Genomic DNA, 24,356 nt, shown 5'->3' on the forward strand with positions numbered 1-24,356 from the left:
TCTGAGTGGCAGGGGGGAAAAACATTTTTTTTTGCTTTTCTCTATTTCTCTGCCATATTCTGTTCTCCTCCCTCCCTTCTGCTTGAAGCAATTGCTCTCCGCTGTGCTTCGCAGCAGGTGTTAAGTTATGGCAACGTGGTGAAGCGTGTTACTGGTTTCCAGTCTGTCAGCCCTTTCTGTCAGGGAAGATGTTTGTTGTTAGGGAGAAGCGTTGACGCCTGTGACTGGAACGAGCGAGCGAAAGGCCCGGTGTGTTTAACAGGGGCACGTAGGAACTGGGAGTTATTAAAGCTGACTGCTCCGTTCCTGCGTGCTGCCGAAAGATTGTGGTGGAGCGGCGTTGTCAGCAGCACTGTGTGCAGCTTAGTGGTGCTGGGCTGCTCTGAACGCTCCTGACGGTGATTTGGGAAACCGTTACGGCTCCTCGAGCTAGAACGTGTTAAAACCACAGCTACTCACTAATAAAGTGGATTAGAGTTCATTTTTAATAAACCCAAATGACAATTACTATTTGTTACGTAAATGATCAGAAATGGGTATCTGTGGCTGGACTGCTCGTTCTGTTTTTGTAAAAGTTTTTTTTTAACATCAGTGCTTGCCTAGAAAATGTAGGAAGTTGAAGTTTAAATGGTGCTCTGGTTACTTCAGATGTGTCTATTTTAATTAACAGAAGTGCAATGTAAAAAGCTATCTAAACTACAAAACAGTTTGAACATCCATTCTAGCAAGTCCAACTTTTTTTTTGCAGAGACTTAAAGGGATGTCAGAGGTGTGCACAGTGCGAGGATAATGTCTGCTGCATTGTTTATTTAAAGAAAGATGCAGGTTTCTGCCATATCTCTGAATTTCTTGGGATTTTTTTGGGGGGCCTGGTCAGATGTTTGTTAAAGCTTTTCTATTTAACAAAAGTAGCATGGTTATTATTAAAATGAGTAATAAGACGATAAAAGATTATGTAAACTCCAGAGTTTAAGTGAGAACGCTTCTTGTATTTAGCTGTGGGTAATGCTGGGTTGAAAGTTTGGTAGATTTCTGCTTTCTATGACTTCTAGAATTTCACTGTCTGGCTCTTCTTTTCAGCTGGAATGTATTATTCCTATTCCTTGCACAACTGACAGTAGTGGAAGTTGAGAAACATGAGAGGTGGGAAGCTTGTAAGGTATTCTGCTTCAGTGAACCCATAAGAATATAATGCTGCTACCTTAACTATTTTTGTATTTTACTTCCTGCTTGTCTGTTCTTTCTTTTTGTCCTTAGTTTTGGTTCTTGCTTCTTGCTGTTCTTTTCTTTTACCTTTTGTTTTCCCGTAGGCTGTATGTGATGTTTGGTGTCTGTATCAATGCACTGCCACTGACCATTGCTGTATGTGACCTCATCTTATAACTGCTGCTCCAAAGACTCGAACTGGGTTTGTTGCAACTGTTCTTTTATGAGGCCATTTTGTTTCTCATTCTTGAGAAATTCTGGAGGACATAGAAAGTTACCAAACAGGAAGTAATCAAAATAGTGAAGCTGATGTCTCTTCTTATGGCTGTGGGAAAAGCCTGGTAGCTGTCATTTGGTTTGGAGGTGCCAAGATGTAAATTTCCCTTTTGATCCAAATAACTGCTTTCCCAGCTGAAAACCTCACCCTGAGAATTATTAAGCAATCCAAATGAATGGCACAGTAAGTTTCCTGCATGGAGTTCAAGCCAACTGAACCACTTGTGTTTTTTCTGGCTTTCCCATAACTCTGCGCAACAGTTAAGAAAAAGAGCATCTAGAAAACTTTCTAGTATACCCCTAGTATCTCACCTATTTTTATTTTGACAAGATTTTGTTTTGACAAGAGACAAGCAAACCAGCAGGGAATGGTTGTTCTTTGTTTGGGCTTCTGACACTTTTGAGAGCTGAGTGCTTCAGAAAATGCTGGTTTACAGCACTCTTGTGGTTTGATTTGATGGTCTTGAGTGAGACCGAGAGTGAGGAAAACAGGTACTGGAAACTGTAAGCTTAGTCAGTCACTGGGGAAAGTACCTGATGTGAAACTTAGACTTTATTTTAAACAACTGTTCTCGATTGCTGACTTGTTGGTGTGAAAGAGTTTGAAAACGAGAGCAAAGAACTTGCAACAGCAGCCAATAGATGTTTTGCATTTGCAGAGGTAAAGGAGCATTTTGGGGCGTTGTCTTTCTTAGATATCTGCCAGGCATGGTGAGCAAAGCTGCCTATAACTATCCTTCTAGTAGCAAACTAGGGCTGTCTGTTTAACGATCCTCAGAAGAAAGTAACGTGGCTCTGAGTCGGCTAATTCCACTTTATCACGCCCCTTGTCTTCATGCTACTTATTTCCATTTAAAGGGCATAGGGGCCCCTCATCAGCCATGTGAGGGAACCTCTGCTTGGGAGCTCGTACTCTGTTGTGGCCATCAGGAAGACTTGGGTAGGAAACATCAAGAAAGATTGTGGAATGGTAGTACAGACCCAGACACTTCCATACAATGCATCTTCAAACACTTCTTTCACTTATGGTGATAACAGTTATGCACAGTATATTCATGTATTTTCTTTGGAGCAAACCAAAAAATTTTAATTTTCATGAAATTAAATTTGTGACTTAATCACTGGTTAATTTCTTCTCAGTCTTTATGACTATATTACTATGGTTACAGCAGTAGCGGTGCTTTAATACCGTGTGAGAAAATGTTGTGTCGCTGTTATTGCTGTGATCCAAGGTTTGTCACAAACGGATGTGCTGCCTTGTCACAGAGCAAGAGTTAACAGAGCCGAGCTGTTTCCTGGTACAGGATGGTGTTGCTCCTAGGTATGCTGACTGACCTACTGGAGCAAGCTAGTGCTGTGAAACAAAGGAAGTAATTACATGGCACGTTGTTATTATCATGTAACAAATGTTACTGTACATTAATTAAGTAATAAAATCAGTGCTGTTAAGGTCCTTTGAACATTGTGTTAATGCTTATTAACACAAATCTGCAGCTCAGGTCTGTTTCTTCTCAAGCCACGGCATATGTACGCTGCCATTTAGTTGCCCTCCTTCCCTTGTGCCTTACTAAAATCTCAATCCTGCCACCACCAGCAAGAAGTCACCTCCCTTGCCCTTGTGGTGTTACCCTGAAGTCCTCTGTGACGGGTGACACCAGGAGCGGTCGTTCTCTGTGGTTTGCAGGGCCTGGCCCTCAGCCTGAGGTCTGTAGCAGTCTGTGCGCCTGCCGAAATCGCTCTCTGCATTTAGCTCTTGGAGCTCTGGCTTCTGGAAGGCGAAAGTCCAAATTGTGGGCATCCAGACATAAGTCAGGGAATGACTGCTGTAGGCACCTGGGCTGCTGCAGTTTGGTGATAGTTCAGATCCACTACTGACTGAAAACTGTGATTGGGCTTGAACTGGCAAGCTAAGGGATCATTTTTAGCTTTTCTATTTCCACCTCTTTAAGTGGTAGATGCTCTTGTGCTGGTTTAAGTTATACCAGAAGGTGGCTGGGGCAAAGGTAATTTCTTTGTGTGGTGTTTTGATGTGTTTGGGTGGTGTCAAAGACAATGGGGGCCCATGCTTGTACATGCTACTCCAAGACATAAACAGTGTTGTCAGCAGCTTCCCAAGTGACTGTTGGGAACAGGGATGGTTTCTCTTCCTCTCTTTTCCTGTTGTTCGTTTTTAAATGGTGTTTTTTACTGAATGCTTGCCAACAGATTGACTATAAAAAGATTTAGAACTTAACATGTTCAAAATAAAGCCAAAGTGAGTGCTTGGGCTGGGATGTTGTAAATTAAGTTTTGGTAACCTTTTAAACCTTTCCAATTCTTTTAAACATTTGTCATATTATTAATAGGCTGTCTTTGTAGATTATAGAATACTGCTAACATGAGAGCAGTTAGTGGAATATGCTGTAGTTGTTAGAGAAGTGCCTTAAAGAATGCGTGGGGAAACTAATGTGGAACTACATGTTAATGCTGACCTCTGGAGCAACAATCACACAGGAGAAATTTTTTTTGGCAATAAGTACTCTTACCAGATCACTCTAATGGTACATAGTGTGAGAGGAGACTTCTGAGAAAGTGAAGACTGTTTGGAAACTAATTTGTAAGTCAGCTGTGTGTTGCAAGCACTGCCTCATCCTGTTTTGATTTACCGGTGGACCTTTTTGAAAACTTCTTTGCCTTTGATTAGTCAAGGTGATCATGTTAGCTTTAGCAGTTTGCTTTCAAGGTGACCTTTATCTGAGAGGAACAAACTTTGCTTTATTCAGAGGAAATGTATTTAAAGATAATAGTTTCATTAGTTATTTTCCAGCATTTAAGCAGGTAAAGTGACTAGCTGTGATGATGAATGGTTTAGTGTAAGTGTTCTTCTGTCTTCCCCAATGAAAAAAAAATCCCGCAGAAGACAACTTAGAATAGATTGGCAATTGTTTGTTTTCGTAGCATATTTGACAGTTACTAAACTAACATTGTGTTTTGACTTTTTTATAGCTGCAGTGAAGGATAATAGTCGATTACATGACTTGCCTGTGTAGATAAGCAAAGTTCTTGTTGGAAGACTGCAATGCATTTATTTTAACACCCCAGCAAACATCTAGAAATGGTTAACTACTGACTGCCACCCTGTGCTACTGGATCCTGTCTGAATATTATTTTTGTGTCTTTACACAGTGAATCTCTTCCTGACTGGGAAAATAGAAAGTGCTGTTACCTCATTAGGTAAGACATACTTTTCTTACTTGTATTTACTGTTCTTTTCAGTTGTTACTGTTTCTTCCCCACGGGAAGAGATCTTTTAACAAAATAGTATGACCTTTGTTTGAGAGAGAGTAACAATGATGTTTTAGGAAGTTTAGGACTTTTAAGTCTTCTTGGGGTAACAACCTCCATCAGTGTCACTGTGCTAGAAAAAAAATCGTAAGCTTGAGACTAAGGTCATAGTACATCCTGATATGTTCAGGGGAAAACTCTATGTTTAGGAAATGAGCCTGGGAATATCAAGCCAAGGACAGCGGCCCATTCCCGGGGGAGCGAAAACATGAATGTTAAAAGTGTCTCATGAATGTCAAAGTGGAAATTCAACCAGAATCGCAGCACTTTCTGTAATTTCCTGCTTTATAGCAGTCCTGTGACTTACTGACATGAGGGGAACGTTACAATCAGGGTCCTCGTAGTGATAAGGGCCCTCTTGTGCCTGTCAAACCACAGTCACGTTGGTAGGCATACTTTATGCCCAAAGAGGCTGCAATTTACATTAAAGCAGAAAAAACAAATAAGGGAAACAGGAAGAAATGGTATGGGAAAACATGAAAATAATTCTAAAGCAGCGGGTTGATTAATGTGAGAGCTTGAGCGTTCAAGTCAACATGGGGGTTTGAGAGAAGGTTTAAGTCAGGAAAAGACAGTAATTCTATGATTAGGTAACTTCCTTAAATTTAGCTTAGGGGAAGTGTGGATGAACCATGTGTTCATGGACATGTGTCATTTGCAACACAGTATTTCCATTCTTTCATTGGAAAAAATCCAGAATGTCATCTATGTCCTCGTCTGTTCTGTCTGGATGGTTCTTTGGCTTTTGATGGAGTTTGGCATCCGATGGCTATATGGTATATGAGTTTACAAAGTGTAAATTAAGTAATTATACAGTGGCTGGCCTAGACTGGTGATACTGCCTCAGCCTGAAATATATAATGCTTCATCCAGTTGGTTCTGCTGGTTTCTAATGCTGTATTTTTGCTGGAAACAAAGAGTTGTAACATTTGACTTTTATTCTTTCAAGTACGCAGAAAACCTCAGAGTACTGTAGTCTTCATATTTTCTTGTCTTGGTACAGTTTTGAGTTACTTTGTCTCCTGACAGTGTAGCTTGCGGCAGGGGAGAAAAATGATCATAAAAGGTCACTGCAATAGTGTGATCCATATGTAGCTTCTCTTACCTGTGCGTTGGAGGATAACAGGTTAGGATAGTGCAGTCGTAAGGCAGGTGACCCTGCCAGGAATCGTCTCACAGAAGATGTTCCTTAGAAGCCTTAATAAAAGTTAGGAGAAATGCTTGCTATCCTCAACACGTCCTGACAAAGCAGCTTATTACAGAGTTGATCTCTATGATAAGGTATAGTGCGGTTTCTTTTCAGAAAGCAATTAATAGCAGAAATAATGACTTCTGGAGAATGCAGGTCGAGCCACCGTCTTGGCTGTATTCGTACAATGATTTAAGCTGGAAAAGCTGCTGCTGCTGACAGGGAGCAGTCCTCCCCCTGAGCCCCCTTTCCCGGGCTCGCAGTGAGCCAGTTCAGCCTGTTGATCCAGCAGAGCACGAGCTCGAATTCTGTCAGATCAGCGAGTTGAACCCTCAGGCTGTGCCTTTGCCGATTCCGATATCAGGGGGGCAGAAGCAGCCTGCTGGAGACTGGATAAAGTGAAGGGCAGCCTTAAATCCTTTTTTCTCCACAGGCGTAAGGGATCTGCATTAAGCTGCGTGTGCAAGCCCTCATTGAGGGAGCATTTGGAGAACTTGGGGAGAGTTTGCTGCTGACCCTGAGGTAGCTACTTGGGGAAGTATATGTTGCCAAGGGTTCGGTTTTGAGAGGAGGTTCCTTGTGGCAGGTGCAAACCACCCTTTATCTCGGAGCAGATGGTTGGGATGTGTCTCTTGGGACTGGGGCAGACCCCCGGCGTGTTGCAGAAGAGTGTGAAACTGCAGGATTTATTTTCTGCTGGGATCATCTTAAAATTTATTCCTGCACAGCTTAGTGCCCCCAGCACTGTCCTCTGGCAGATCTCGACGTCTGTTTTGTTACAATCGCTTTTGCAAAAATAGGAGTAATATTATTCATGTAAAGTTTTGGAAACTTTCTTGCAAGTATTTGTGGCATATTTAACTGGCAGGGAGAATGTACTGCTGTTTACAGTAGAAGAAATCCATTTGATTATTACAGAAAGAGCCTCATTAAGATTTATGCCGGCTTGACAGAAACTCTGAACTCAAACCTCTTCTGGCATTTGTGTAAAGTTTTTTTAAATCTATAAAAGATTCATTATTATCTCTCTTCAGAATTTATCTTTTTTTAAAAGCACCATCTCAGTAAGATTTTTGGTGGGTTGGTTTGCCAATCCAGGGATTGGTATTCTCTTATGTTTCTTCAGTAATCCTCATTGTGGGAAACATAAGCTGTTTGGGGATTTTAGTAAATTGGGTTTTCACTTTTCTTCTGAGTTTGTGCAGAAAGGCTGCAGAAAGAGAGTTACAGAACAGTTGTTGAAAAAATGTTGTCACTGCTCTTCCTGTGTGTTGTTGCTGATGATAAGGCCTTCAGAAGCCAGGACTGTACCTTTCTATTTAGAGACTTCCCTTTCCTTTACGTGTTTTGGCAACTTGAAAAAGCTTTTGTTTCGTTTCCTTAAGGAATCACGCTGTCATGCTGAAGCCCAGCTTAATAACACAATACTCGTGCATGTGTGTGATTCTGCAGACTTCGTGGCCAGGAGCTGAGGAGGGAAGTGGGGCCCCTTTATTGACGCTGAAGCCCCAACAGTACAAAATTGTGCCCTTGTGTGATTTTTCTGTTTTGTTGCCAGCACTGAAGTCTTTATTTAGTACAGGCTTTTTTTTCAAAATTGATATAGGTGAAAGAACAGCTGCTGAAAGCAGCACTCAGGTACTGCACCTTGTCTGCCACACAGCAGTCAGTGCACGAGGAGTAAGGAGGCAGATGACTGGTTAGGAAGGAGGACTATTGATATATTGCAAATCCCATAGTAAGGAGCATTGATAGGAAATGAAAGGCGTCAGAAGCATAAGGCAGTTAAGTGACATTTGGGTAAACACAATATTAGTTTTGAGGGGTGGATGGGGGTGTGTCCTGCGTTTGCTCTGACAGTTTTAGGGGACTGTGGACCTGTCCTTGAAATAGTGTAATTATGTTTTGGCAATATGAATTCAGATTAGTGGTCCATTGAAATCAGGAGCCTTTGTAAGAGCAAAGCAGTTGTCCTCTTAATTTTGGGTAGGGCAAGCCTGACGTGCTTGTTTTGTGTCAGAGGGGTAAAGCTGTGGGAAAGTATTGAGCAACAATGACCATTGCCAGATGAACTTCCCAAAATGGCATATAGTGTCAGTGCAGCGCTCACCTTGCTTATGTCCTTAGGTTTTCACAGCCACAATTCTTCTGTTAAAATGGAAAACCTTTTTCTTTTGTCTGTTCTTCTTTCCATGTCCCATGTTTGTAGCAGATGTGCAGTGTTAAGAAAAAGCATTTCTTGCTGAGAACCTGAACTGTCATATTATATCAGATCCACTGCTTACAAATTAGGAAACTGTACAGTATTGCAAAGTTAAAATGCTAGTGATGCTACTTCAGAAAAGCTGGGATACTTCAAATAACTATTGCTCAGGATCTTTGTAAATACTTCCTAAAAGTGAGGAACAAGTATTTGGGAGAGTAATAGCTCTGTTTAACTGACCTGATGAACGTGTGAGTGGAAGTGCTCGTGTGGCGTCACCAGCGTGTCAAGGGGACTTCCTCGGAGTGGAGACTAAAATAAGCTTTATGTAATTATGATTCTGTTACAATGCATATACTATGAATAAGGGAAATTAATCCAGAACAGTATTTGGTACAAGAGGAACAGAAATATTTGCAGAGTTGTTGCTGGAGGCCTCCTGATAGTGCTGTCTGGTGTATTTGCTCTTTCTGCTTTGTGCGTTCTATTTCCTTCCTATTGAGAAGTTTTGGTAATCTGGCAGTTATGAAATGCAGTCTTTCCAGCTCCTTTTATGTGGTTGCTAGCTCTAGGTCCTCTTACGCTGCTGTGATACGTTGATGCAGTGACAAGTGTGTGGAGGAGCACATTTATAGACCTAAACAAACTGAGAACTAGAGTTGAAAAGTCCTGTGGATCTTACATTTGCTTTTATAGTTCTGTAATTGCATCTGTATCTCAGTATTTTGCCAGCATCTAGCGTGGAGCCTCTCTGGTTTTAGAAATGTGATAACAAAAATGTTCTTGTTTTTTGTAACTACTTTACTGCAAAATATTTGCTTGGAAAATAGATGTTTTCATCTCTTTATGTATTCTGTATGCTTTTGTGGCCTTTGAAACTAGTAGGAATTATATGCATATGTTTTGGTGGAATGCCCTACTTGGAGAGTAAAAATAATGGCTTTTTATATGTTTTGCCTCAGGTAAGTTACTCACCTCATGCTTTTTATATTCCTGTGGCTCTCGCTTCAAAAGTGCTTACTGTGAACAAACGGAATAGTGCCAGGCACAGATTTACTTACTGGTGGGAGGATACTGCAGCCTGGCCCCGGCCCCAGCCAGGAGCTCTGCAGGCAGCCCTGCCACCTGACTTGATTGCAGCCAGGCGGCTTTGCTGGCACTTCTTTGCCCCGTCCCTCCAGCGCAGCTAAATCTGATCCCGACTGTGAATTGAAAATGATGCATTGAGGTGGCTGAATTTCAAGCAATACTGTAAATCTGTGATTTATAACGCAGTGTATTTGGATGCATATGTGTATGAGGAAACTTGAGGTATAGGCAACCTTTTTTTTCCTTGCCACCTTTTTAAGCTATGAGAAAGTAAGCTTCTGTCAAAAATCAGAATATTCAGCTGCAGTCCACAAGTCATGCTCTAGATAGTAATTTGTTTTAAAAATAGTTTGAAAAATATTTTTGGAGAATGTTCAGAATAGCTATTGCATTACAGAGAATTTCTCCGCTTGCAGTCTACTGAGAGTACATTTTCCCATCAGAATAGCTTTCCCACTTGTCCTTGGAACATTTCACTTTTGTTTTTGAATTGCTTAATTACAAATTATAACTATTTGATGTAGCCTTAATTGGCCTGCTGTTTTCCATAGGAACTGGAAGTGCTTTGAAAATATTGAGCTTTATTTAGCCCTGTTTGCTCCTTTCCCTGTCTGGAAAATTTCTCCTATCTATGGGAGTTGAGAAGGAATTTAGAGTACTCAGAAATGTTCAGTGAAAACATTTGACATCGAAGTCCTGTTTACTTTTTGTTGGGGATTTCTTTTAACCATTACAAACTCTTCAGGTCTGTCATATGATTAGGAGAATAAGCAACATGTCCAGGAACATGTTACAACAAAATGAGTTTCTAGATACTTTACACTGAATATGGATCTTCTTCAGTCACTAGGTGACGTACCCAGGCTTTGGGAAGCTGGTAAGAAGGATTTCTATATTGCATCTTCCTGGCAGATCCATGCAGTAATATCGATTGTAGCCTTTGGTAGATTCATACAAGGTTATTGATTAATCCTGCATTGAAATGCAAGTTATGCTTACCTACACTTAGAGCGGGTGTCTTAATTAAAAACCGGGGCAGGGAGGAAAGCAGTAAGAGGATAAAACTGTTGACTCTTATTTGTCTGGAATACCCAGAAACTGATGAAAGCTCTTGTAACTAATGTGAATTGTTGATGAGGCAAAGCATTAACAATAGTATTTTTTTTTCCCCCCTTACTAACAGCTGCTTGCAGTGGAGAACTGGAACAGCACACAGAGAGACGGGGAGTCATCTATAGTCCTTCTTGGCCATTGAACTATCCTCCAGCTGTAAACTGCAGCTGGTACATTCAAGGAGATCGTGGAGACATGATAACAATTAGGTACGGTTTGATATTCCGTGAGGGTAGAGGATTGCTTTGCTGAACTGAAACAAAATGCGAATTCTTATCTGGTATACCAGTATGAGGTTGTTTGTCAGAGCTACTGGGTGCTCAAAGGAAGCTGAAGTTGATCACACTGGAGCATGACTGCAGTTTGGGCACATCTCTCATCTTAGAAACACTCCACTGTGTCTTGTTTCTGTAGGCTACTTCTGACATCCATTATTATATATGCAAGTCACTTGTAGTCTTTTAGTATATTTATATTCACAATACCTGTGTGAGATTTCATCCACATCTGATAGATGAGGGGGTGGGAAATGGTGATATATATACTCACATTAAATAGTCCCCTTTCTCTTAATTGCTTGTAAATAGGAATAGGTGAAGGCTATAAAACCTGGAAGAGCCTCGGTGGGATACATAAAATTCTTAGAGCAAAAATGCTTTTTCTGATATGTCTTGAAGTGGTGCTGTTTATTAAACAGTTGAAGATAATAATTGCTTATTGTTACTTGTTAACTGACAGACACATGCTTTTCTGCTTAATATTTATTTCCAACAGAATTAAATAATAGTTAGCATTTGTGTCACAACTTCAGCTCATTCTGTAAAAATACTATTCAGAAAAGACTAGAATATGTTACAAATGGTTTGTTAAGAATGTTTAGGCTATAGTATCGGCATACTGCGAATGTGCTGCTTCTGGGCTAATCACAGTATCCTTCTCAAACCAAGAATTTCTTACTTAAAAAAAGAAAGAAAAGCAAACCTAGGAAAGGTTTTTTTGTTTGCTTTTTAGTACTGTTGTATTTGACACCATCTGCTCATTCTTTGCTCAGCTGCTTAAAAGGACTGCAGACCTCTTCAACTGCAGATGCTCAGCAATTAAAAACAAATCTGCCACAGATGGAATAATGGAAGGGCTCCACCATCCGTAGTTCAAAATAGGAACTACTCATCAAAAGTAAGGAAGTAGATACCTGCCAGCATTTGAGATCCATAAATAGAAACACGCTTTTAAACCCCATTAAATTGTATTGGACTTGGGGAATTTCTTTCAAAGCAGAGATTGTTGGAAAGTCTGAGAAAGCATACAGATGAGACACAGGATTTGGCTCTGGAGAATAGTACTGCAGTTTATGCTATCGAAATGTCTCAGAGCTCCCAGTTAGAATTAGGATTCTCTTCTGCAAGTACGAGTGTAACAGAGGCTAAAGAAATAAAGGAGAGTGAGATGATGAAACTGGTAATAATGTGTGTGTACAGTTTTGATGTGTGCATAGCAGTACGATTTGAAAGATTTCTTCTTAATGAGTTTGTTTTCCATCGCAGTATACACAGCCATATCCTGCCCTCCTATGCGCATGCAAACAATGGGAGCTATGTGCTTGCATCCTAGGGAGTAGTGTTGTGGTGTTACATTTCTGACTATAAATGTACTTGGAATGACTCACTCCAGTGTATGAAATGCAAAATGTTACAGCATCTGAGGATTTTTGGAGAAGATTGTAGCCCTCCTAATGCCGAGGACATAAAAGAAGTGGCTGACTTGCCTAGGCTAGCATGATATAGGCAAACTGGGAAAGAGGGTTCAAATACAAACATTTTTTCTTCTTAACAGTTGGGTATGCTTCTTGTCCTAACAGTGTGTTGATAAGGGCGTAAGAGTAGCTTTTTTAATTTTCCTTGGAAAATCAAACATAGCTCTTCTGATAACATCTGGATTTTGAAAGGTTTAAAAAAACCCCCACCTCCTTTGTGTTATGTTACGCTGAATGCATTTCCTTTGATCTTGAATTCTCATTGACAGTGAGACAGCAATGTTATATAAGTATCATATCTGAGATACAGCAGGAGTCATTAAGGGATAAAATTGCAATTGAAAGTAGTTTTGATTTCTGAAACATTTGCAGTCGGTGGTCACTTTTTGTAAACCTGTTATTGAGCAGAATAGAACAGTGCCCAGATCTACGTGTGGATGTAAGATGCTGGCTCCTGTGAATGTGTCCTTTAGAAGCTCTATCTTAATGTCTACCTTTCGTATGTGTGTGTATTGATTTTCTTCGTATCCTCACATTTCTACTTTATAGTTTACTTTTTAGAAATCCTTGGGGGAGACTTCACAAGAACAGGAAGTATCTGTTCTTTGTGCTTATACCTCTCTGATAATTATGCACATTTCAATACTTTCTTCCAAGTTTGTATGTCTGATGGAATGGTGCTGTTGAGACCTGGGAACAAGTGTGTAGCCACTGTTTTCCAGAACTATGTTGTGTCTGTTTAAATTCAGGTAATCAGTCTGTTAGTTACTGTTTTGGAAACTACTTGATTTTTCCACCCATCTTCTCTATTTTTATGGCTATTTTCACAGGGGACTACATAAAAATCCTGTAAGATCAGATAAAGTTGTCATATGCAGTAACTGCCTTTGTACCATCCTTTACAGGCTTTTTATGTGTATGTTTCCTCATATCTGAGAAAAAGATCAAAATAATTTTTGTTTAGCAGTTGCTGTTACCTTATGGTTGTAATTAACCCTGATGTGGGCAGAGTATAAATGAATTGTGTTTTATTATAGGAATTTATGGGTTTGAGAGTAAAAGGTACTCCATGTTCAGAATTCAAGATAAGAGTATTGAAAAGTGATCGACTTAGTGAGCCACTCAAGCTATCTCTTATTAATTGAGGTGGAGGGCGGGAAATCACCTTCATTGGCTTTCAACTCAGTGATTCACTTCATTGGGTTTGGAAAAAGAAATTGTCAGATACCGTCTGAGTTTCAATTTCTGAGTTAAACTGAGGCCTGTTCATGTAAAGGCTTGCTGGTCTGTAGTTGTATGAGGAGTTAAAGGGACTGCTTCATAGACTGTTTACCAGACTCACAGTGTTTCAGAACTTTAATTAGAAAAAACTCATAATAGCCATTTATTTCATTCACTTGCATGTGCTCAGCTTTTGAAAAAACAGGCCTTGTGTCTCTTGCCTAAGGTTACACAGTTAGCTCGTGCTTGGGAGCTGGAAGTAGAATAGAGCTTTCCTGACTTCCAGGTCTTTGTGCTTCAGTGGTTAAGCAGAAGTTTTTAATGAGCCAATTAAGTCATCAGTTGTTCACAGTCTGCACTTGCTGTGAGAGGTTGGCAAATAGAAGTAACTTTTCTTGCTTAATTGGCTGGTCTGTTTTATTTTGGGACTGTGTTCTACTGATCTACCCATAATATTTATTCTCCAATTTTTTTAATGAGTTTAGAGGGCCAAATCGGACATTTTTTAATTTATTTATTTACTAATTACTTTCATTCAGATTTTACATCCCATGTTTGTCCTTTTCCAGTTATTAAGAATGCTTTTTTCTTTTTTTCATTTTAATCTGTAGTTGCTCATGCTTAAATTACTAAAAGGATTGTAGGGAATTCCCTACATTATTTATAGAAGCACTTTTTTTTTCTAGCTGCTACTGCTCCTTTTTAGTGCAGATGGCAAAAAGCTTAGCTCTGCTAAGCGTTAGTTTTGCAGGTAGCACATTTTTTTTCATATTTACAGAGTGTTAATGTGTATTTTTGATAATCTGATTTAATGAAGTTCTTTCCAGCAACATAAAAATACTTATCAGTTAATAGGAAAAAAATCATTGTAGGCTACTGTTGCTTCATTTGAGTAAATCAGGCTAGATCTGATTATATATATATATATATGTCTCCTCTAATCTTCTGTAAGCTCCTGGAGTCCTGCTTAGTGTTGATGGTAACCTTTTTTCAGTATCATCTCACTGGAAGAAGAATCAGATGATTTTACCTATTTCTGCAGAATTCTGTGAGAACAAATATAGTGCTGCATTTGTCAGTTCACTTTGGGTTGTTCTGGTCCTCAGAGTCTGAAAGCTTCCAGTGTTTAATAGACTATTCTTGCACTTTTGTATAAAATTAGGGATTTTTAAGAAATGAATTATCGGTGGAAGAGACATTCCGAAAGCAAGATAACTGGAGTTAGTGCTTTTGAATAGCACCTTTCAGAAGAAACAAAACCTGCAAAATTTGGTCTGATAATTTTGGTCTTTTACACCAGTCTCTTCGTCTATTTCTGTATTGTGTTGGAGATCCACAGGTAACAGTGAGAACAGCTGAAGGGCCAAAGCGTTTTAAAGGATGTTCTGTCTATCAGTGATGGGTGTTGTACTTTGTTAATATTGCAGTTCTACGTGCTGGAAATAATGAGGTCTGACTCCTGCAATACTGTGCCTGCATGTTCCTCCTCCCCCTGCCCTCTGAACTAGGGCTGTGTGCTCTGCTCATGGAGAGGAAGAAGAGCCTGGAGGAAAGCTGGGTTCTCCTTCCCTTCATCATCGAGCGCTGAGATGTCAAAGCAGGGGAGTGTTGCCCTGGAAGTGAAGCTCATGGGTGGAGGGGGCTGTCTGCATCCCATGAAGCAGATGCGGTGTGGTGGGGAAGGCTGTAGCTGAGGGGTGCAAGGGCTGGAGTTCAGTGCCACTGTGTGCTGCAGCTTGCAGGGTAGGGTCGACCTCTGGGTCCACATCCCACCCCTTCAGACAGGTCAGAGCGCTTTGCTGGAGCGGAGTTAATGACTGAATGGACCCATCTTTTGCTTTTCCTCCCAAAGCCTGTGCTTCCCTGCCTGAGATGTTTAAAAATACTGCAGTACTGACGGGTGCTCTGTGAGGTATGGGTGACATTATCCACTAGTACTCTCTGTTTCAGTACAGCTTGATTCTGTTTCTTGTTTTAATCAGAAAATGACATGGGGTTTGGAAACAAAGGGCCTGAGTCCTCCCTCAAGAACTGTAACTACAGACTTCATTCAGTACTTTTCCAAAGACTGTAAGATGTTTGTAGAGTCCTACAAGCAGTAGGAGCACAAGACTTTGTCCCTTATTTCTACTGTATACCATCATTCATTCAACCACTGGGCTAATCCTTTTGATAGAAAAATTTGCATTCCAGTTTGGGAAAGTTCAACTGAATAAGTAAATGTCCCTGCGCTTTATTTTGTGGGTAGCAGGATTAAATTATTCTTCAGAAGACTTGAATAGCAGCAGCGCTAGATCTAATTACAGAAGATGAAAGAAGTGAAGTAACAGAGGTTGAACACACTATTCAGGACTCTTAGGTAAAATAAATCAGTGGGCTATTTAATGTGCAGAAACTTCTGACACAAAACCTTGTTGTTGCAAATGCATTATAAAGTGAAAACCAATTTTATGTGTAGACACACACATAATGTATTTATGTTGTTTCGTATTTCTTTACAAAGGAGTGGTTTTTGTGGTGAGGTTGGTGGATGGCTTGTTCAAATATATCCTGCTTTTGGTCTCGTGTAAAATCATCATCAATTTAAAGGGGGGCAAAATTTGCTTCCAGTGGAGACATTGTAACTTAAAAGGATGCTGGAGTGGAGTGACAATGCCTTAATCAGAGCAAAAATTGTTCAAAATGCGCCTGTTGATTAGTTTGCATGAGGCAGAATGTAATTGCTTTGGCTTTGCTTTTGCCCTTAGAAGAAGAAAGTTTATAACTGCTATGGTGTCTATTATATATAAAACTTACATCAGAACTAGAACATCTGTATTTCAGAGAAAATTGTGTTTATTCGATGGTGTTTGAAACTCCTAGGCGCCTGGGATTAAGAGGTTTATTGTTTTTGTGAAGAAGTTCATTCTTGTGAATATTCTGTATTGCCCTTTTTTGAATACTGAGGCATTTCTTTCAGTAACTCATGCATCCCTGAGAGGCATGGTGTTTTCAGGGAGGCTGTTAAAGATGATACCTCCTTGCAAGTCTATTCTGCCTCATCACCCTTGTACTCAGTCGGTTTTGTGGCTAAAGCTTGGATTTCTTAGTGGAGAAGTGTGGGATTCTGCTCTGAATCTATTTCAGATCCACAACTGACACTCAGGAATATCAGTTATCCTCTGTGTGCCTATGCTTCCACTTTGGAAGGTGGGACTAAAGTTTCTTCCTCTTCCACACCCTTTATAATCTTAAAAGTGTAAGTTGTGTTTTGTGGTGTTTTTTTTTTTCCCTAGAGAGAAATGCCTTTTAGTGTAAGGTACAGATAGCTTATTGTATAGGTAAATTCTCCCCTGGGCATTTGCAGTCTGTGTTGTGTAACCACATTATGGGTGAATGATTTACTTGATAGACAAAAGTAGCTCTTTTCAGCATAGTGGGGAAAATGAGTGGCTGTGGGACTCAGCTGGAGTGCTCGGAACTGGGTAGGATAGGAGAACAAATTGTTTAGCTCTTTAAGGTTGGTCCTGGTACATGTAAAATAACTATAGAAGTAAGAGACCAAAATATTTAGTAAATGATCTTGTTTGTATTGCACAAGCAGAAGTTTTTCTAGTCATTCCCTCTCCCCCTTCTCAGTTCTGAGTTTCCATTTCTTGATTTAGTGACTGTTCCCTTTTCTTAAAATTTTTTGTGCTTGGGCAGATAGGTATTTCTAATACTTACCCAAAAAGTCTCTATGACAAGAAAACCCCACAAACAATCCTCCAGGTAGATGATAGAAACCTTTGTTTATGTCTGGTGCCAAAATGAGTTACACAGAGCGAAACCCATGTGGTAGCTCAGTAATGCTGTCTCACATCTCTTGCCACAGGCTTGATGTGGGTGCCCATACTTTCACTGATGCTTTGTATAATTCCTTTTCATGCTGTAGTGCCTGTTCATATACTTTCTTGGTCATTAAAAAGCTTTTTCACAGAGCACCTGGGACAGAGATGCTCTTTAGTTTACCTTTGCATGGCTGAATACTTAAATCTTTTCATTCTAACTGCACAGTTGTCTAAAACTTCCTTGCAAAATATGTTGGTTTCAGAAGGTTGGTGAGATTGCTTATAGCAAAGAATTAGGTGCTGTGGAAGTATTTCTTCCCAGCTGGGAAGACATATAGAGCGTGGTGGGAGAAGAAGAGTTAGAGAAGAGGAAGGACATATTTCTGGGTGAATTGCCCTTGCCTGCACATATGTTGTTGGACGTCTCTTAATTTCCATTTTAACTTAACACTTTCAGTCCTGACTTACTTCTCATGCTTTTGCTGATAATTTTTTGGGGGGAGAGTTATTGAGCTGGTATCTTTGGAAGAACCTACAGGTGTGTGTAGGCTGGGTCTGCTGCTTAAACGAATTGGGTGGTTTACATAGTTGCTGCTCTTTCCCGTTCACCTTCAAAGGGCAAGATCTGGCAGGCATTGACAGCCTTTTGTAAATACTCAGTGATATCAGAAAATTATCTTTCTGTTTATCTTTTTCAAAGAATTTGTCTTTTATGTTTGTGAAAAGTCCTTTGTGGAAGGAGGTCTGTATTTTGTAGCAGCTTTTCAGGCTTTCTGAAACTTCTGTCTAGGTATTTGCATGGAGTACACACAAACTTCTACCAAGTTAATTTTGTGTAGCTGAGTTACATGAAAGAGGACCGAGATTCATTTTCTAAGTGTTCTGAACAGCGTGCCCTTTCCTAATGAGAGGTGTTCTCTGTGCAATGCTATTGTCATTGCAGATTACTGAATACAAATGTAATCTCTTTCATCAGACAACAAATAACCTGTATGGTTTCTGAGCTACAGGCTAGGGAGTATTAACCTGGTTGTGTTCAGTGTTCTGCAAGCAATCAGGGCACCTCTTTGCACTAGGTAAGCTACTGTTCAGTAGTCACTGGGCTTGAGTCAGTGGAAGGGCTGGAGGTTTGACTGTAAAAGGTTATAGGCTTGTTTGCTCTGCATTTGTGTTCCCAGAAAGGGAGTATTTTGGTCTTTTAATTAAACAATAATAGTGTTAGACTTTAGGTTCCATTTCCACCTCTTACAGTCCTGTTCTCTTCTTGCCCTCTCCTTGCCTGTCCATAGCTTGAAGAGTTGATTTTTGTCTCTCATATTTATCCCTTTAGGATTCTTTGTACTGCTCCCTATTGTTATTTCTCCAAGACAGTAGTCTCCCCTCTCAGCCCATAGTCTCATAGCTTTTAAGGTTGAAAAAGACTGCTGAAATTAATCTTCCTTCTGTATAATATATTCTGGAATTTTGCTTTTACTCATACCTGTATTTTAGGAAGCAGTTTTGTTTAAGGACTGAGTAAAAGAGGAATCATCCTTTCAACTTTTGGAGCTACTTGACGTGCCATGAATGCCTGTGAGATGGGTGCTTTTCCAAATCAGGGGAATTTGAGTGCTCTGTTTATATGTACTCAAGATACTGTAGGTGTTTCATTATCTTTGAATTATGTCTCTTTATGTCAGCACTGCTTGGTGCAGAAAGTCAACTGTCACAGTCTGTTTTTTCTCTGTTTGGCTTTGTTCCAGATGCATGTCCTCTCTGTAACTTGTGTTTTCTTCTGTTCCTGACAGTTTTAAGAACTTTGATTTAGAAGACTCTCAGAAGTGTGCAGTAGACTGGTTGATGATTGGCCCATCTTCCAAGAGGGAGGAGTACAAAGTGTGTGGATCTTCCATACCTCCATCTTTCATCTCTGCAAGGGACCATGTTTGGATATTTTTTCACTCGGATGCATCAAGCTCAGGACAGGCTCAGGGATTTCGCCTTTCTTACATTAGAGGTAAAACCTTACAGTTTTGTTCGCTTCACTGACGCTCTGGCAAAACTTGAAGACGGGAGTATTTTTTTGTTGACAGGAGTCTTGGGCCAGTCTTCATGACTCTAGGTGGTAGCATGGTAACACTGATATTATTTCCATTTGGCTTTTTAACAGTATTCCTGAAGTGTACTGGCCCCACCGATTAACTTGTGACATGCAGGGTAGTAGATGTTCAAAAGAGACATCAGGTGGTTCCAAAAGTTTTGATACTGACTTTTTTCTCCTTGCCCTCTTTCACAGGAAAGATGGGTCAGGCTGTATGCCAGTCAGATGAATTCCATTGTGCAAACGGAAAGTGTATTCCCAGTACCTGGAAGTGTAATTCCATGGATGAGTGTGGTGATAACTCGGATGAGAGAAACTGCACTCTCCCTCCAACAGAGCCTCCGTCGAGCATCTGTCCCTCAGGAATGTTCCAGTGCAGCGCAGCCCACTCCACCAAATGCTTGATGAACGAGCTGAGATGTAATTCAGTTAAGGACTGCAGTGATGGTTCGGATGAAGATAATTGTCCTGATCTTTCCTGTGGCAAAAGGCTGGGTAATTTTTATGGATCTTTTGCTTCCCCAGACTTATTCCGTGCTGATCACAGCAGATCAGACCTTCGTTGCACGTGGTACGTGGATACACAAGATAATCGACATGTTCTGTTGCAGCTTGATTTGCAGTTAGGCTACAACGACTACGTAAAGGTATATGATGGCATCGGAGAGAGAGGTGATAAATTAATGCAAACATTTTCATACCACAACAATAGGCACTCGGTGAGCGTGGAGTCATCAAAGGGCCAGCTCACTGTCTCATATCATGCCCGCTCCAAGAGCACTGGCCATGGGTTCAATGCAACCTATCAGGTGAAAGGCTATTGCCTTCCTTGGGAACACCCTTGTGGAAGCGATGAGGAGTGTTTCACAGATAAGCAGCATTGTGATGGCTGGTGGCACTGTCCAAATGGCAAGGATGAGGAGAACTGTCCTGCTTGCCAAAAGAACGAATACCCATGTGAAGGAAACAGTGGGCTTTGTTACTCAATACTTGACCGCTGTAATAACCAAAAGAACTGCCCAGATGGCTCGGATGAAAAAAACTGCTTTACTTGCCAGCCAGGAAACTTCCATTGTGGTACAAATCTGTGCATCTTTGAGACTTGGCGCTGTGACGGCCAAGAAGACTGCCAGGATGGAAGCGATGAACATAACTGCCTGGTGATCGTTCCCAGGAAGGTCATCACAGCTGCTCTGATCGGGAGTCTCGTGTGTGGCTTGCTGCTGGTGATAGCACTGGGTTGTGCATTTAAATTGTATTCTCTGAGGACCAGGGAATACAGGTAAGCATCTTGTTTTAATGATGCTTTAATAGCTGTGGCGGTTTTTTCATTTTTGTTTCAAGGAAAAAAAGTCAATTGTTAACCAGAGAATTTACAAAATACTGTGAAATCAGTCCAAGGAATTGGAAGACCGTTAAATAGCAGTCACTGCATTAGGCTTAGAGAAGAGTAGTTAAGATTTTCGGAAGTAGTGAGGGGAATGTCAGCTCTTCTGTGATCTATGAGAAATACACATTTATTGTGCAGCCTGGCAGAACCCGTATTGAACTTAAATGAAAACTGTTTTGAGCAATTTCCTCTCCCCTTTCCTCTCCCTGCAACAAACCCCTTGTCCCTGCCAAAAATTGAATGCTGAACTGTTACAGTGAAGTCTTCGCTGCATCTGAACTGCGTAACCCCAACCCCTTCCCAAATACTCTAGTTCTCAGTTCTACAAAAAGCGATGTCCTACAGTGGTGGGACCTGTTCTTGGCAGGAGTTTTTTACTTCTACTGTTCCCATTGGTGTGAGCTGTGCCCCTTTCCCCCAGTCCTGTATGCTTTGTTGTGTGGATGGCATGTGTGTTTCTGTGCCTATGTGTTATATGCTTGTACAAGCATGATTCTGCCCTTTGGGAGAGAGTTGTAAGGGACTTTGTGATGCCCATCTCTTGTCACAGGCACCAGCTCTGTGCCGTGCTTCTGACACCGTTTGTGTTTCTGGCGTAGTGTGCTTTACATTCTCTCCTGGCCAAGTCTGCATGATGAAGGAGCTGGAAAACAGCCACTGTGCTCTGTTGGGAACCTCGGTGCCTTGGTTCTGGCAGGACAGCCAAAGCTCTCTGCAGCTGCAAGCCGCCCCTGTTGTGTGATTGTTTCCAGTTCTTAATGATGCCTTTTCCAAAAATAACCTTTGGGCCCTTGCTGAACAAGTTAGCACTGTTACTGGCATAAACTGGCCAATTGAAAAAACTTCAGTTGCCACAGAGTCCGACCTGGGACTGCACCAAAGAGTTTGCTGATTTGATTCACTGACGCTTATACCCTGTACTCTTATTTCTTTTGTTTATTTTATCATCCCAATGAGATTTTCAGGGAACCTAGTTGAAGGTTTGCATTTTTGCTGCTAGCACAAAGCCCTCTGCACTGCTTTTACACATTAATGTGAGGGAGGCAGGACAAAGTGACTGTTACTTCTCTTCCATGTTTTCTCCCTGGTTCTGTTTCCAGAGCGTTTGAGACCCAGATGACACGACTCGAGGCAGAGTTTGTGCGTCGGGAAGCTCCACCTTCCTATGGACAGCTGATTGCACAAGGACTTATCCCCCCAGTTGAAGACTTCCCTGTGTACAATGCATCACAAGTATGGAGACACAAGTGTCAATGAACCTGTCAGCAGCCAAACCACTATACATCAGATAGAATCAGTAGCTGTGCTAATTATATGGAAGTCATATAAAAATGTGTATGTCTTACTTGGAGCTGAAGAACCACAGTTACGCGTCTTGGTGCTGTGGGTAGTTTTGAACACATTAAATGTATTTGCTAGCGAACAGCAGTGAGATAAGCACATGCTGTTTTGCTGTACATCAAGATAGAATGAACAAAGACAGAGAGAACAGTCAGAAAGTAAATAGAAAAAAGACTTTTCAAGCTGAAACTGTAAATGTGCCTGAAGTGATAAGAAAGTAAGGTCTCTAGCAGTATTCTTGGGAAATTCTGGGATTATTTTTCATTTACAAATACAGAACACTGGGAAGCCGTTAAGTCATTCTTCTATTTCGTGGCTGAGTTCCTAAAAATCTCCTGTGCCCTGTCAAAAGTATCTGACTGTGATACAGTTCCTAGCGTGATAAGCACTTCTAGTTTGTTATTCAAGCGGAGCAGTAGTTTGCCTTGATCTTTCTTCTCAGCTGTTGTCATCAGCTTTTGAGAATCCTCTGCTGATGATAGAGGACTCAGTGGTCTGCAGGCTGGCTCTTTAGTGGTGATCTGTTCACGTGAGTGGAGCATCTTCCTATGCAGACAAGTAGAGCTTAAACTTGGAGACACTCTAAGGGAGAGTCTTTTGGTACAGGCAGAGCTGTGTTTGCTTTTCTTCTATCATTCGTTAGAAAATACGCATTTATTGAGGAAGTGTAGGGATCAAGTCTTGAGAATTCTGCTAAGGTGGAGATATTAGTGGAAAGAACAGGGTTTAGGAGAAGTCTTTTGAGGATGTGTGAAATCATAGTTTGTTATGTCTGTTACAGGCTTCTGTGCTGCAGAACATTCGAACAGCCATGAGGCGGCAGATGAGACGACACTCGTCAAGACGGAGCTCGTCTCGGCGACGCTTGGGCAGGCTCTGGAACAGACTCTTCCACAGACCTCGGGTGAGAGGACAGATCCCACTCCTGACGCCTGCCCGCACTTCACAGACTACACTGGGTGATGGAATCATCAACCGTGCTGATGGGACTGTTCGGAGCCCGTCACCTTCCCCCGAAGGACCTAGTTCGGAGGCAAATGCCCATGGCCAAGCGAGGGGCTTACAAGAAGCTGGATGTAGCAGCTTGCAGCCAGAGACTGAAATCACAGAGCCATCACCTTCAAATGTCTTAGCGAATACTTGCACAGCAGCACACGCAGAGCCTGAGGCTGGACGTGCTGATAAATCTTTAGGTGCTGAGACCTCTGGCAGTGAGCTTAAGCAGTCCAGTAAAGTGGATTCAGGAAAGGCTTTCAGAAATCCTTTGTCTGAAAGTGTTACAGAAACGATCCATGGAGGGTCAGCGTCCAGGAGGACTGTCCCAGAGGACAGTAGTTTAAGTAGAAGTCATCCGCTGAGTGAAGAGCCATGTAGGTTACCCTTAAAAAAGTGGGAGTCTGCTTATCCGGACGGCTCTGCAAATGTTCATATCCAAGTGGACGGACAAAACCGATGTTGCCCTAACTCATACCGGGAGGAGCCTTTGGGTGTTCATGCGGCTTGTTGCCATTCTGTGGAAGTGCCAATGTTAGAGTCCTCTACTCCCCTCTCTGAAATCAATACCAGTGATGATGAATCTTTACTTGTTTGCTAATAAAAATTTTTGGTTTGGCCCTGTAAATTTTGTAACTTCATTGTTTATATGACAGTGCACTTTGATGATAGGTGGTGTGTCTGTGCTCTCAACTTTGTCTCTTAAAACCAGTGTGCTTTAATCCCACAGGGAGTACAGTACAAGAGTAAATGGGACAAGTTTTTGTCTTTGTTGCTATTCCTGAAACTCCTGTGGGGCAGAAGTAGGCCAGTATGCGATGTCAGGGGCTAGGAGAACAAGAATGTGTCACTGCAGTTTGGAGGCATCTCCATCCTCTGGTGTTTCTTCTGTGCATTTATTCGCTCTCCATTCAGGGAATTAGTGTTTCTTTGCTTTTCAAGTGGTCTTACTGAAACTAGAGAGAACTCTGTTGGAACCTGGGGCAGGCACCAGTCATCGTAACTCTGAGTACTAAACTAGAGCTAACATTGTTGTCTTTTTGGACATCATAATTTAATTACAATTTAATAATTTTAATTACAAATACTTAGAAGGAAATAAAATCCTTTGTAGCTTCCTCTTTATAGACATTGCTCACTTCCTTTGCTCTCTTCAGAAATGTTTTGATGGCCATATGTACATTGAAGCATCCACTAAAACCAAAGCTTCTATACAGAATACCCAGAATGAATCCAGGTGTCTTATCTGCTAAAGCTTTCTAATAAGAGATTAGCAGTGTTCAGTCTAAGTGGAGTGCACTGAACCCCAGTTGCAGCAATATTTCTTTTTTGTGTTGTCATATGTTACATTCTCTTCATAGTGATGTTG

The 24,356-nt window shown here is 41.1% G+C and overlaps 1 protein-coding gene across 1 annotated transcript; it reads left to right on the top strand.

Annotated features, from left to right (window-relative positions):
• Positions 1-4,647: 4,647 nt before the first annotated feature.
• Positions 4,648-23,615, top strand: LOC104159139 (low-density lipoprotein receptor-related protein 3-like; the record flags this gene model as incomplete). The annotated part of the gene is made up of 6 exons (XM_009696963.1): positions 4,648-4,695; positions 10,471-10,609; positions 18,971-19,179; positions 19,459-20,545; positions 21,754-21,886; positions 22,776-23,615. Coding segments are annotated over 6 exons (2,429 nt in total), but the record flags the coding sequence as incomplete, so codon positions are not given.
• Positions 23,616-24,356: the final 741 nt, after the last annotated feature.

Source organism: Cariama cristata, unplaced genomic scaffold (genome assembly GCF_000690535.1).
Source record: "Cariama cristata isolate BGI_N322 unplaced genomic scaffold, ASM69053v1 scaffold16663, whole genome shotgun sequence".
In the NCBI taxonomy this organism is placed as follows: domain Eukaryota; kingdom Metazoa; phylum Chordata; class Aves; order Cariamiformes; family Cariamidae; genus Cariama; species Cariama cristata.